At 40.9% G+C, this 14,307-nt stretch overlaps 1 protein-coding gene across 1 annotated transcript; it reads right to left on the reverse strand.

The window, feature by feature from the left end:
* Window positions 1-2,985: 2,985 nt before the first annotated feature.
* timmdc1 (translocase of inner mitochondrial membrane domain containing 1) lies at window positions 2,986-11,658 on the reverse strand. The gene is made up of 8 exons (XM_017710018.1): window positions 11,571-11,658; window positions 8,975-9,241; window positions 8,431-8,596; window positions 7,066-7,154; window positions 6,900-6,967; window positions 6,545-6,623; window positions 3,629-3,739; window positions 2,986-3,194 (listed from the first exon to the last, which is right to left on the reverse strand). The coding sequence occupies exons 2-8, from the start codon at window positions 9,214-9,216 to the stop codon at window positions 3,050-3,052; spliced, it is 900 nt and encodes a 299-aa protein (XP_017565507.1). The 5' UTR covers window positions 9,217-9,241; window positions 11,571-11,658; the 3' UTR covers window positions 2,986-3,049.
* Window positions 11,659-14,307: the final 2,649 nt, after the last annotated feature.

The following is a 14,307-nucleotide window of genomic DNA, read 5'->3' on the forward strand; positions in this document are numbered from 1 at the left end:
ATTAAATTTTACTGGATTCATGACTTTTGAAAATATTTTTAAGATTCAAGCAAAAATATAGAATAAAAAGTGCTGTTTTTATTGCCAAAAATGCATAGAAATAGATTATGTGGGTGTTTTGTAAACAATGTATGTTTTATTTATTAAACTGTGAAAGGGACAGAGAATATGCTTAAATGCTGAATGACTGATATAACATAATGAACATTGCTTTGAAAGATCAAGCAGAATTACCCGCAGAGACAAAGGGAGAGAGAGAGAGAGAGAGAGAAACAATGAGAAGAAATAGACTGTAAATAGAATGAATTTGCTATTGTTACTAAGATTTAAGAGTAAAGATGAAGATTTAAATGAAACTGATGTAAAAATAAAATACAGCAGATGTGCTACAAAGCCAAAAGTATGTAGACACCTGAACATCACATCTAAATGTGTTCGTTTAAAATTTCATTAAAACTGTTTTGTGGCTAAACAGCTTCCAGTCGCTTGTGCTAACTCTGTACTAGGATTTTGGGACATGGCTGCAGGGACTTACTTCCATTCACATGTCTGATTAAGTCCAGCTCACAGTTCATGTTCTAGCTCATCCCAAATCTGTTGGATGTGGTTGATGTCAGGATGACATTCTTCGAGACCAGACTTTTCAACAATTTTTATGGTTTTTGCCCTTTTTACAGGGGCACTGTTGAAAGATACTCCCTAAACTTATGTCACAAAGTTGGACGTGCACAGCTCTTCAGAATGCCAGTATGTACTGGGGCGTTAAGGTTTCCCTTCTCTTGAACTAAGTGGTCCAGCCCAAACCATGCAAAACAGCCCCAGACCATTATTCCTCCTCTACCAAAATTTACAGTTAGCTCTACTGCTTCAGGCAACGAAGTGTAATTCATCACTCGCACTGCATAGTGATCTTGAGTGCAGCTGCTCGGCTATGGAAACGTAACCCATGAAGCTCCCAGAGAACGTTTCCTAATGATGCACTGCACATGCACAATGTGTACACTCAGTGCCCTTTGCATTCAGGCATGGGAGTTTTTTTTTCTCTTTGGAGACTGAGCCCCTCTAAAGGTAAAATCCTGCTGTCTACAAACAGAAAAAAATAAAGCAACTTTTACAAAGGATGTTCTTAATATGTTACCATCAGGTATTATAGTTAATCATAGTACATATACTGCAGAGTAGCAGCTACTACTGTCAGATGAGTAGCTTAAACCTATACTCAGGTAAAAGTACCATTAATTAACTGAAATAATAAATCAAGTAACAGCAAAAGCAGATATATAACTTGAATAGAAAAATATCCGCTCAAAAAAACTAAAGCGAAACCTCTAAGAACATCCAGAATATATCAACACAGAAGCCGAAGATTAGCTGCATTGTTCTCTTTTAGGGATCCTTTTTGTCGATAAAAGGCTAAAGCTTGACAGCGAGAATTGTGAGCAACAGCCAAGAACACCGAAAAGAGCAGAGTGATATTACTCATCCTCTAGATGAATTGGGAGCTAAATAATTTCTAGCAAAACGAAGAGAATTTCATAATTTTTTTTTTGCATACTTGAATCATCTGGATGTAAACAAAGTCATTTAGAGTGGTGAGTTGTGAAAGAGAGAAACTTACAAAAGTGAAGGTCTAAAAGGTCCCTCAGTTATTATCTGGAGTGGTTATGAAAACCATTTCTTGCCTGAATCATTACTTTATGGTAGATTTCATCCTAAAACATATGCTTTAAAGTACATTTATAGTGGAGAAATGCATGCAGAGTGAGGTGAGGCAAAATAGTCTTCAAAGAAAATGTATTTTTTCAGATTTACACCTTTACAATCATCAGCATTACATAATAAAGCTCAGTAGACACAGGTGGGCTAAATTTGTGTTGTAGACTTTGTATAGAGCTCTTATCATCAGTCAGTAAGTCTCACATCAAACCACTCTGAACGACTTTCTCACAAATTGGAAGTTTTGGAACAAAGCAGTGTAAACGTTGTCCACTTGGTGGTGCTGTTGGGCTGTAGCTGGTTGTGTTTCCCTCTCGCTGCGCTGTTTGTCCAGATGTCGAGGCCTCAGCTGCTGTCACATCTTGTTTACAGAAGGGGCAGGAACACTGACCCAGCATCTGACGCATGCAGGGCACCATCTCCCTCACACTCATTGACCTCTTATGTTCCATCAGAACTACAGAGTAACTGTTTATAATGCTGTAACTTAGACTGTTATGCTTTTATTGTATCAACAGTTTGTGATGCACTAAAAATGCTTGCTCTATTTTTTGCCCCTAAAACACTGTAAAAGCATGAAAGGAATATGACAGAACTTTTCAACCTAATCCCTATCTGCTACTTTTGTAGTGTGGCACTCATTACCACTTCATTTCTCTCATTAAAAAATTAAAACAATACTTAAAACTCATAACAGAAGCCAGTGGGCAGCTGCTGAAATACATAAGACCTATTTATGCAAAATATGTAACTACGCAAAACCTTTTCATGAATTAGACTGCTAAGGTATTTGTAAATGAAGCTGTAAATCAGTATCATTCATACTTTGAGACAATTCTTCAGTTTTTTTTTTACCAAGATGAGTTCGTGTTATTTCATTACCAGTGTAGTGTTTTTACGAGGTCCTACCTGATCATGCACCAATACCAGAAAACCTTGAGAAAGCAAAAGTAATCCTAACTCCTTTTTTTTGGCTTACTAACACTTCTATAACTTTGATAAGATTCTCTTACTTCTGTCACATTTCTAAAACAGTAAGTGTGTAAACAACATAATAAATTAAAAAAAAAAAAAAAAAAAAAAAAAAATCACACTGGGAAATAAATTATATTTGAAACATAAATGTAGACACACAAAACAAGTATTTAAATATAGTGAAGAGTTCTACTTATGAAAGCCGAAACAAACCCCTGGTGATCTGCTGGAGTCGTATTTTCCTTCTGTTGGTGAGGTTGGATATCATTTACCGAATGAAAGAGAAACAGCACATTTAATATTTAACATTTAATGTGTTATAACCTAACAAAGTCCATCACTGAAGTCAGGCTTCTTGTCACTGGCTGTCAGAAGTCTTGGCTGAGCCTTCATTTCTAGGTTTGTTAAGCAGCTCCTCAATTCTATGAAGGTCAACCTCAGCGTCGTGGTCCCGCCCACTAATTTCACCAATCAGGTCGTCTGTAAGCTGTAGACGGGCATTCCTACAAAATACAAAACTTTTTAGGGAAGCAGATAGCCTGCAGATGCAAATACAAGGAATACAAATTAAGTATTATTTGAGTTGGATTAGTTTTACAAGAGGAGGTTCTTTGATGCAACTGGATTTGAGCGGTCAATTGGTATGGAATAAAATAAATCTAATTTAGTCAAACTACCGCAGAAAACACACGTCAGCGTTACAGCAGAGCCTTGACTATTATTAACTTTTTAAAAATATATTACTATTATAACATTTGTTATATGCAGTATTCTGTAGTGCAACACTGCATCCCTCATTTTCACCAGTTTGACAGAACCTCCATCATCAGAAGGGGGTTTTTCTAATCTAATTCATATTCAATTTCTAATACACTTCATATTGGCTGCAGTGCCGTTTAAGACTTGCTGGGAACATTTCAATGGTATAAGAACGTACCATTCAGCTACCCTCAGCTCGAAAAGTTCTCTTCGTTCTCGCCGTCTCTTGTCTCGCATCGTCTCTCCACCCATCTTCTGTAGGCCAATGATCAAAGCCCCAGCAGGCACGCTGAAACAACAACACTGTCAACTTAAATCAACAACGATTCAGCTTTTGCAAACTGTCTATTTAAAAGTTTACCTAATTTGGAAATGTTTGATTTTCACTGTTTGTTTTCAACTAAGAAAAAAATAACTGAAAAGACTTTATTGGCAGAAAACAGCTGTTTTCTAATACTTTGGGAACATTTTGCATCACCACTCAGCTTCCATGTTAGGAAGAGCAGATTCTACCTAAATAATGATTTGACAGTTTCTTTCCAAACTATTGTGAAAGCATATGTTGAAAATATTTTAGGCCAAAAGTGGTATAAAAAGCTGAACAATGAATGCTTGCATTCTGTGTGCCAACATCACATGAAGGGGATAAAATTTGCGAATGGAAGCGCAAAAAGATATTTCATGTAAAAAAGCTACTAAATGCTTTAAAGAAACATTTTAAGATGTGATTCTATGAAGTCCAGAGTCTACATCTCACATCGTCACTATGCGCGAGTGCAGAGAACTGGCAGCTACTTCTTTTCTGTTGAGCTGATAAAATCCACTGTGTGATTAAATTATGTTCTCCTTGGAATACAGTGGGGTTCTGAAGAACAGCTTATACAGGGAACATGTTAAATTTTCACCATAGAAATATATGAGCTGATATTTCGGGTGATCTGAATTTTTTATCTCCCTAAAATTAGCATCAGTGAGAAAATGTTCATTTTGGTCAAGCCCTTTTTTTTTTTATTTGTCAGAAAAGGTGATACAACGCTAAAACTGGGCTAAAATTGCTTTAGCGCACAGCCGGCGTTAGCAACAATGGCCCTGTGAATTGAGTGAGTGAGATTGAGTGCGTCAGTGCTGTCAGTCTCTCCAGAGATGTGTTTGCCTCTAGGCAGTTTTCTAGTCACTCTCTCCCTCAAACAGTCACCCTTCAACCCCCTCGCCCGTCCCCTCTTACCACTCCCCACCCCCGACTCTTTCTGTCGGCGTTGTGTCGGCCAGCTGCGCCCTTCCCCACAACCCTCTGTGTCCATTTACATCCCCCCTTCATCTCTCTCTCTCTCTCTCTCTCTCTCTCTCTCTCTGCCAGAGGAACCCATGTGTGGTGCAGAAGGCCCAACTCTGGAGGGCAGAACGGCGCGAGTGCCTAATCCAACAGCTGCACTGCATTTTTTTTTTTTTAAACCTCTCTGTCATTTTTCCATTTCATTTCCATCCATCCCTCCATCTCCTCTCCTCCTCCTGGCTTACCGACTCTCCCAGATATGATATTGCTCCCTCTATCTAGCTCCTTTTTTTACACTTTCTCACTCATTTTGTTCCCTTTGCTTCCTTCTTTCTTTTGGTTTTGTTTTCTCTCTTTTTTTCTTCTTCCCATCTTGTTCACTCTTTTCTGTCTCTCCCTCTCGCTACTTTTTTCCTTTTTTCACTCATTTGACACCGTTTCTCTCCTTTTTCCTTTCTCTGTCCTTCTATAACTTTCTCCTGTCTTTTTCTTTCTAAATCGATTTCATTCCCTCCCTCACTCCCCAGTCTTTCTTTCCCTTCCATTCTTTTTCCCCCATCTCTCTTTGTTTCTCTTTCTTTTTTACTTGTTTTTAAATTTCCTCTTTGTCCATCACCCCAATTTTCCTTACTCTGTCTTTCTTTCTTTCCCTGTCTTCTTCCTTCTCTCTGTTGCAGTCAGTGATGTTGTCTCTGTGTTAGTGTCTGTGACAGCAGGCTGTTGGAGTCCCTTCTCTGTTGGACTGAGTGTCCGTGAGTGCTGTTGTTGGCATTCGCGTCGCTGACTGGCACCTGTGTGTAAACAGCCTCAGTGCCCAGCCAGGTGCAGCAAGGCGGGCGGCGAAATGAAATCAGGCATCTAATCCAATCGGCACATCACGCTCTAAATAGCGCCCGGCTCAGGGCCGAGAAGTATCTATGACTTCTTATTTACACTGTCATTGCAAAGTTTTAAAAATATTCTTCATATATGAGCCGGTTTTCTTTATCTGTTTGCTATAAGAATCAGAAAGTTAACTAGGAATGAAAACAGAACACAAATGTTTTTCCCAGAATGTAATAAAAAATAAAGGAATCCAATCTTTCTTCTTCCCAAGTTAATAACAGTATTACTTGTTAAAATGTACATATTAATTCATGTACATTCATACGGTTATTGGGGGTCTTGCCACTATTGGTATAGTGTGGTGGGCTTGTCTAGGCAAGGAATCGAACACTAGCCTACCAGGTGGAGAGCTGCTGTATTACCCATCAAGATTAAGACTACAATTAAGTGACCCTTATTAGTCACACAATGGGAAAATTTCACCTCCGCATTTAACCCATCCCTGCAGTGAGACACGCACATACACACTAGGGGGCAGTGAGCACACCTGCCCGGAGCGGTGGGCAGCCCCATCCGCAGCGCCTGGGGTGCAGTTGGGAGTTAGACACGTTAGTCATGTATTGTTGGCTCAGGGGATTTTACCGGCGATGACTTCTGGTCACAAGGCTGGTTCCCTAACCTCCAGCCTATGACTGCTACACTATAACAACCAGCAGTTGTTTTGTTCTGCACTGCATGCCATGTCATCAAACGTTGTTTTATTTGGTTCGGACCACAATTTAGTGGCCATTTTCATTTACATACTACAAATATGCTGTTGTTTTCGTTCCTCTTGATTCTCGGTTTGCAGTAACTGAACTACAGCCTAATATGAAACTATCATTGCCGATTCTAAGGCGGTAAAAATTCAGATAATTGATATTATATGGTTAAAAAGAAACAGTAGTTTAAGCGACTGAGTGACTGTCAAATACTGAATTCCTCTACTCCACTCACCCCAAAGCAGCTCCAATAACCGTTCCTGCCACCAATCCCCTGAGACCCAGATTCATCCGGAACACGCCCCCAGTCACAGCTACACACACAACAACAGGTCTCACGGATGTTGTTAAAGATCAGGACTGCATAAGTCTTTGTAAGCAGAAGAGGAGACATTTTATATGATCTGAATTTGATGAAATATTATTGTCGTGCACGTTGTTTTTTGCAGAAAGAAAAACTGTGCGTTGCCATTTTTGGCAACCAAAAAGTAATTACGCAATCACATTTAAACATCATAACAAAACAACTAACAACTCTTTACTTCTAAGGTTACAGGAGTCTGGAGAAGAAGACGTGTGAAGGCACTGACCTCCGGCCACGGCGAAATGACTCATGGTGTTTTTGTCTCTGTACACAGACAGTCCAGTGCTGACAGAACTGTGGGAAACAGAGTGAACAGCAGTCAGATTTACAGCTTTGACTTTAGAGCTGTATTCTCTCTGCTCATTTTGAGAATGAACTGTTTAAGAACTCACTTAAAAAGGGTAACAAAAGCAGCCACTCTCCAACTCCACCTCCAGCCATACCGCACAAACCCTCTGATCGCTGCATTGTGGGCCGAACGCTGAAGATGCAGAACCAACAATAAAACAAACAGTGAGCATTTCTGTGGGACTTTTTTGCTGCTAAAACGTGCAAATAGGTGTTCTGTTCTATCACTGTATTTAATTGATCGCTGGCATCAATCACCTCAGCTGACATGTAAGGACGTAAGAGTTATCCTTATATAGCCTTTGAGATCACAAGAGGTAGATACTCATTGAATGTTTAGAAACAATGTTTTTGCCAATGACGATTTATTTTACCTACACTGATAAAAAAAATGAATAAGAATGATTGATACATTAAAATGTACAGAGAAAAGAATAAAACATGGTTTTAAGTGCTTTAACCAACTTTTCAGGATATTTGTTGGCACAAAGAGGAATGTAGGCAAGTTGTAATCAGATAATCAGATAACTGGGAACTACATCATAAAGAACTACAAAAGGACTATTTTAACCAGCTTGCTGAATATTACTAAACAATATGTAATGTTGTACTGGATGTTGTAATGGATTCTTATGGGACACTGCTAAACCATTAAACTATGATAGAAATTCCCTAAAGTATCTGCTTCAGGTTTCCCAGAGACGTACGGTCTGAGGACAATTTTCAGTAGAACTTAAATGTCCCAATGGTCCAGATGAGTTAAAAATGAGAAATAAGACTGTATAACTATATATACACACCATCTAACAGCCATATAACAATTATAACAACATGGACATGAAACAGTCTGAATTTCCCACAAAGGGGAGATACTAATTTGCAAGTCGCCATGAACCCAAACCAGAAGCAACGTCACAAATGCATACATATTCAGTAATAACTTTAAAAACAAAACATGAAAAAGTTTTCAAAAATGTTGAGTTATTCAGTATTACACCGTTTAACACTTCATTATAAATTAACATTAAACCCATAAGCTGCAGGGGGCCATTTCTAACAGGACTTGTGCTAATTATTTTTAGATGTCACTCAGGCCTAAAATGAATAGAATTTAATTTTCAGTAATCAGAAATTTAACAATGTAGTACTACGCAACAATTTTCAGCATCTGTGAAAAAGAAACATAAAGCTATGTATCTGGGAAAATGGTGGTTATTTGTTTAAAACAAATAGCATTACAATAAATACGAATGAACTGTAAACACTACGTTCTACCCAGCATTTACAGTTACCATCCAATTCTAGCTTCAGCTAATCAAGCCTTCAACAAAGATTTTTGCCTAGTATTGTATTCAACAATCAACAGTACTGAATACTGGTCCAGATGTATTTCCATGTTTCCTCCTTACCACTGCGTCCACTCTGTTCCTGAAGATCTCCGCCTGGCTGAGCTGGATGAACCTCTCGCGGGCATGGTGGGCTGCAGGCAGTCCTCCATAAAGCAGACCCACCACAGCTGCCGTTACACCGCTCTTCACCACACTCCTCAACTCCTCTGGGTATGCCTGTCCATCTCTAGGGAGAGAATGCGATTAAGATGAGAGCGATTGCTAAAAAAAAAAAAAAACCTTTGCAGCCACACAAGTTGGCTAAAGCTTCAGTGAATCTTAAATCAAATGGAATATATAACCAGTTTCCCTTTACATCAACATTAGATATGACATATCAGTATCAATGGGTGACATATTAATATGTATGACATATTAGAAGAAAGTGCAGGATCAAATACCCAGGGGAAAACTGAAATAGCACACACCCAAATATTGTGATGTGATGTTGCAGTGGAAGGAGTTTCAGCATAATAGCTGAAAGAGCTAGCTCTACAAACTTGCAAGCACACTAGAAATTCAATCACACTTCATAACGCACAGAAGGAGCAGAGGCTGAACTAACCCCGGCTGGAACAGGTCTTTAATACGGTCCCATCCCGTGTCGGGAAACTCTGGCTTGCCCACACGTTTGGGCAGGGAGCTGAGATTAGTCTGTGGATCTGCGCTCTCAGCCGCATGCACTCTCGGCAGGGTGAACCTGAAAAGTTCCCGCAGCAGTCCGGTGTGGAAAGGCCTGGGGTGGACTGCGTCTGTTGCTTTTACCCCACATGTGGATGTGCATGTAAAGGGGCGCTCAGGGTGCATCTCGCTCCGGCGCTCTGTTAAATCACTAGGGGGAAAACACATGGCCAGGGGTTAAGATATCTTCATGTACTCAGAAACGATCACTCTAACAGGCGAGGCCTTCAGGGAGTGGAATATGGAGACAGGCTGGACGCTGACACCTAAAGCAATGCAGCTGTTGGGTGAAGAGGAATTTATAGATCATATAGAGGAGGAGGGACCTAAAGAAATATATTTAGCTGTGAGGTCATTTTTTTTCTTCCTGCAATTAGGTTAAAGGAGAATTTCATCAGTTTTTCAAATTATCTGCATAGTGAAAATTCTGTCCAAGTGGTTTTATATGAAATGCTTTACTGTACAGAAACTTCCCGACACACCTGGAGATAGGAATGTATATGTAATTTATATGTAATGTTGATAATGATAAAATAGTGGTAAATTAGTTTAAATAAAAAGTTTTCTTGGGATACTGTTTGTTCTGCATGTACCTCTTCACCAAGAATGTAGTTAAAAAAGGCCAAAATCTTACCTCAGAACTATCGTAAACAATGCCTGAGCATTTCACAACAAATCATTCTCAGTACTTGATGCGTTGACAAACCATTTAATGCAAATATTTAGACAAAATCCACTCCAGGTAAGGGGAAAGGACCTGCCCCAGGTGGAGGAGTTTACGTATCTTGGGGTCTTGTTCACGAGTGATGGGAAGAGAGATCATGAGATCGGCCGTAGGCTGGGACAGGTGGCAGCAGTAATGCGGTCACTGTACCGGATTGTAGTGGTGAAGAGGAGCTGAGCCATAAGGTGAAGCTCTCCGTTTACCGGTCGATATACATCCCAACCCTCACCTATGGTCATGAGCTGTGGGTAATGACTGAAAGAACGAGATCGCGATTACAAGCGGTGGAAATGAGCTTTCTTCGTCAGGTGGCGGGCTACACGCTCTGCAATAGAGTGAGGAGCTCGGTCATCCGGGAGGAGCACAGAGTAGAGCCGCTACTCCTCCGTGCCGAGAGGAGCCAGCTGAGGTGTTTCGGGCACCTGATCCTGATGTCCCCTGGATGCCTTCTGGTGGGGGCGTTCCAGGCACGGCCTACTGGGACTAGACTCCGGGGTCGCCCTAGAACCCGCTGGAGGGATTACATCTCCAAGTTGGCCTGAGAGCGGCTTGGGGTCCCCGGGAATGAGCTGGAGGAAGTTCCGGGGGACAGGGTCATCTGGGATTCTCCACCCTCACCTGCTACCGCGACGCTATCTGAACTAAGCGGTTAATGATGATGATTTAGATAAAATATGTGGAATTCCCCTTTAGATGTGTATCAGGGTCTATCAGCATGGCACCTACCAACAACACTTACCAACTCACTGAGATGCTTAACACTAACAGACCCCAACTGAATAATTCAATTCAACATGTTCAGCTTCAAAAGTATTCAGTATTAACTGACTAAATAAGTTTCAAGCCAAAAAACAGCCGCGTCTTTATTATTGACACAATGTCTTCTTGGCCACGGACCCTTTAGGAACAGCTGCTTGGGTTCCTTTTTCTGGAAATGGGGAAACATCATTAGGGTGTCTCTGACTGACCAAGCTTTTTTGCACTCTATTTTCTCAGTAACGTCTTTGAGAAACGGTTAAATAATCAGTATTTTAGTATTACTGTAGCACAGCCCTGCTGAAAGAAGCAGCACAGACCAGCACGAAGTCCATCCTGGTGTATGCCGGTTTAACTGGTCACCCAGCATAGTCATGCTGGTTGACGAGAATACCAGCATTCAAAACACAAGACAAGCTGGTCTTTGCTGGTCTTTCTAGCAGGGCGATATTACTGGAAACGTTGGAGAAGGATTTTAAAACACAGCAGCAACCAACAGTGGGGCTTATTGGCACAAAACCTCCCAGAAACCTCTCGAGAGAAGTACTACCGCACTTGACTACCGCACTTGAACTTTTGAACGCTGGTGCACCCCAGTGCTCTGACTCTACTCCCTATGTAGTGCGCACTATGTAGGCAATGAAATAACGAGTTCTGCACACAAATAAACGCAGATTACAGACACAGACTTTCGGCTAACAGGTTAACAGACAGTAAGCGTGCGGCTCCCTGTGTAACATTTAGCGCAGTGTTTTGTAGAAGCCACAGCCTCATGACTGGCGGAGCGCCCTAAATAGGGAGCAGTGAGAGATTTGGGACTCGGCCCGAGCCTCGCTCCCCAACCCGCTGAGGGTTCTTCACCATTAACTTTACTCCTTTTCCTGTAACTCGCCCCGAAAACCGGAGTCGGACCGCTTTTCTGCCTCCACAGAACAGAGCTATGAATTAAATATACTGTGAAGCTCTTCAGAGACGTGAGACCGATCTGTAGAGCCTTTACCTGCAGCCTGCTTTAACGCGCCTTCATCCTCCACCACAATGTCAACGCACGCCTGACGATCCTGCAGCGCCCCTTAGCGGTGGAGGACCGAACGGTGAAACCGCTGAAAAATTTAAAGGGGTGCTTCACCGAAAAATCAAATCAATCTTACTAAACATGTAGTCAATCAGCCAAAGCAGCCAATGTATACCTGGAGCTATAAGGTTAATGTAGCTAACAAGTAATGAAAGCCTATGTCACTTTTACTGCATAAGACTGTGGTTCTAGTGCAAAACCTGGCTGATCAACTGTTGTTTGGTGGGGCGGGGGGGGGGGGTATACAAATGTATACATTTTCACAAAATTTTCTTATTCAGTGGTTGAGACGAGAACTCAGTCATTTAGAGTGGTTTGATGTGAAATGTTTAATCGTTGAGAAACTTATAATGCAAATATAGCCTTTTTATTTACTACCTAAAAATCACAAGTGACCCTGCCATGTGTTTTTATATGCAATGTTGATAACAAACAAGTAGCAATGAAATTTAATCAGGATGAATTATTGAAAAATTGGTGGAATTCTCCTTCAAGTATTTTTGGCAACTGAAATCTTGATATGTGAAATGGCCTGCAACCTATTTTAATGTTATCAGTGAACACTGGATAGCTTAGTCGACAAGCTAGCCCCCACATAATTTAGGGTCATGCTGACATTTTCTCAGTATCACTCTACACAATATCTTGTGCCACACTGGCTCCATGCCAAGGCATGCTTTGTCTCTGTAGCTGCTTTCCTAAGATTTTCATACTCCTTGACATTGGCTATTTTGGTGGAAACCACAACAATCCATCAAGTTCACCCTGAGGGGGATTTTCCCAAAGCAGGATTTCTCAATTAGTCAGATACACCTGGTTCAGTTGAAGATGGACAGGACAGGAGGACCACAAAGAGGGTTTAGAGAAGTTCTGGAAAGGCCGCTGGTGATGCCTTGCCAGCTGTTGATGACTTCTATATTTCCTGTGCCTAAAATAAAGCCAACATTATAATAATGGACTCTAAAGCAGGCAACAGACCTGTTTCCACTCACTGGTAGAGCAGCAGGGCTAAGAACTGTTTTCATCCTCAAGCAAAGAGTTCAGAGACTGTAGCTCACCTGTTGAACAATCTGTACTGCCATCCTCTAGCTCTTCATCAGCAGACAGTTTCTGCTCTTGGCTGGTTACTGTTGAGGGGTGGAGCACTGTCAACTTCGACAGGGACACTAACATGTCTGATACACTCATACCAACCACACACTACCATGTCAGTGTCTCTGCTTATTGAGAAAGAGCCACCACCCAAATAACACCTACAGTGGTCCTGTAGTCAGAAGCTGATCAATGATGAATGAGGCAGGAAGGGATTGACAAATGGTGCAGCAACAATAGGTGGGTTACAACCTGTGATTAAATTTTTCGCTCCAATACGTATTATACAGCACTCTTAAGAATTTCCTTTTTCTTCATGATGTACGTTCACACACACAAAAAATATCAGTCGTATGCAAAGGAACACATTCTCTACAGCGAATGCACTTAAAACTAGTATTCTTCTGCATTCTGTAGTTCACAACTTCATTTGATTTGCAGAGTTCAACATATAAAGACATGTTCAGGGGTGATAGTGGGAAAAATTCCTGAGCCTGAACTTTTTTTCTCTGCTCGGGAGGTGAGCAGGGTGGGGGTGCTATGTATGCAACACACTTAACACATAACTTGTTGGCCCCTGGGCGCAGATATACGTCTATGTATAACCCTGATCTTCATTACTGTCAAAGAATTTTTGCTTTTGAATTAGTCCCTTCAATGATATTGTGTTGAATTTTGTTGAAATACATGAACAACGTTCAGACATGAGATAAACAAACCCAGTATAAGCCTATATTTCAGAAGCTTGTGCAGATTACCAGAACTCTTGGGACTAGCAGGCCTGTTCAGGAATCCATACCTGTTTTTAACTAGTCACATACCTTATTGCTTCTATAGCATAGGAGACTACAGATACTACAGCCATACCAAGAACGGTCAGCAGGTGGCAATATCAACACTCCAAAGTAAACTAGGAATTGATTAGTAGCCTAACCATTGACTAAATGACATGAACAAGGACACATTCATTTCTTTTAAAAATATAATAGCAAACTATGCAGCATTTATTTTAAATATTTTAAGTATTTTAAATATTCAGTTTATACGTTTCGCGTTGACAGTGGAACAAAATTCGCACGTGTATTTCCCGGGATTTCCTACTGAATCTATCAGTTTGTTTGGTCAAAGCAAGTCCCGCCCCCCGTTTCTGACTGGCTTAATGGCTAGTAGGCTCGGCCTTGGTGTTGGTTACAGTGAAACCTGCGCATGTCAGATCAAGAGAAGTGTCAGATCCTATGGTCAGATCACGAGGCCAGGGGTCGCCAACCCGCATGCGGCTCTTTGATCCCTCTGATGCGGCTCAGCTTTTGAAGATAATTAATTTAATTAACGTATATTATTTTTGAGACTAAAAAATGTTCGGGCGGAATATCACAAACGTCCGGTATTTAGTTTCGTCGCCTGAAAACTATCAGGCCTGCATGTTTGGCCACTGTACTAAATGCTTTGAAATACTGTATACATGCTACATCAAACTCTTAAAGCAAGAAACATTCCACAACATGGGTTCTTTAATAGTCATCAGGTGCAGATGTTATGTTCTATTTCTGAAAGAATGAACAAGCACAAC

Source organism: Pygocentrus nattereri, chromosome 12 (assembly GCF_015220715.1).
Source record: "Pygocentrus nattereri isolate fPygNat1 chromosome 12, fPygNat1.pri, whole genome shotgun sequence".
Lineage (NCBI taxonomy): Eukaryota > Metazoa > Chordata > Actinopteri > Characiformes > Serrasalmidae > Pygocentrus > Pygocentrus nattereri.

Bases quoted from the DNA above. Each gene is read 5' to 3' on its own strand.
- timmdc1 (XM_017710018.1), bottom strand. From the start codon at position 9,216: ATGCACCCTGAGCGCCCCTTTACATGCACATCCACATGTGGGGTAAAA. The intron at 7,155-8,430 runs GTAAGGAGGAAA...CTGCATCTTCAG, and splicing joins GGAACAGAGTGGACGCAGTG to CGTTCGGCCCACAATGCAGC. The intron at 6,624-6,899 runs GTCAGTGCCTTC...TTGTGTGTGTAG, and splicing joins TCATTTCGCCGTGGCCGGAG to CTGTGACTGGGGGCGTGTTC.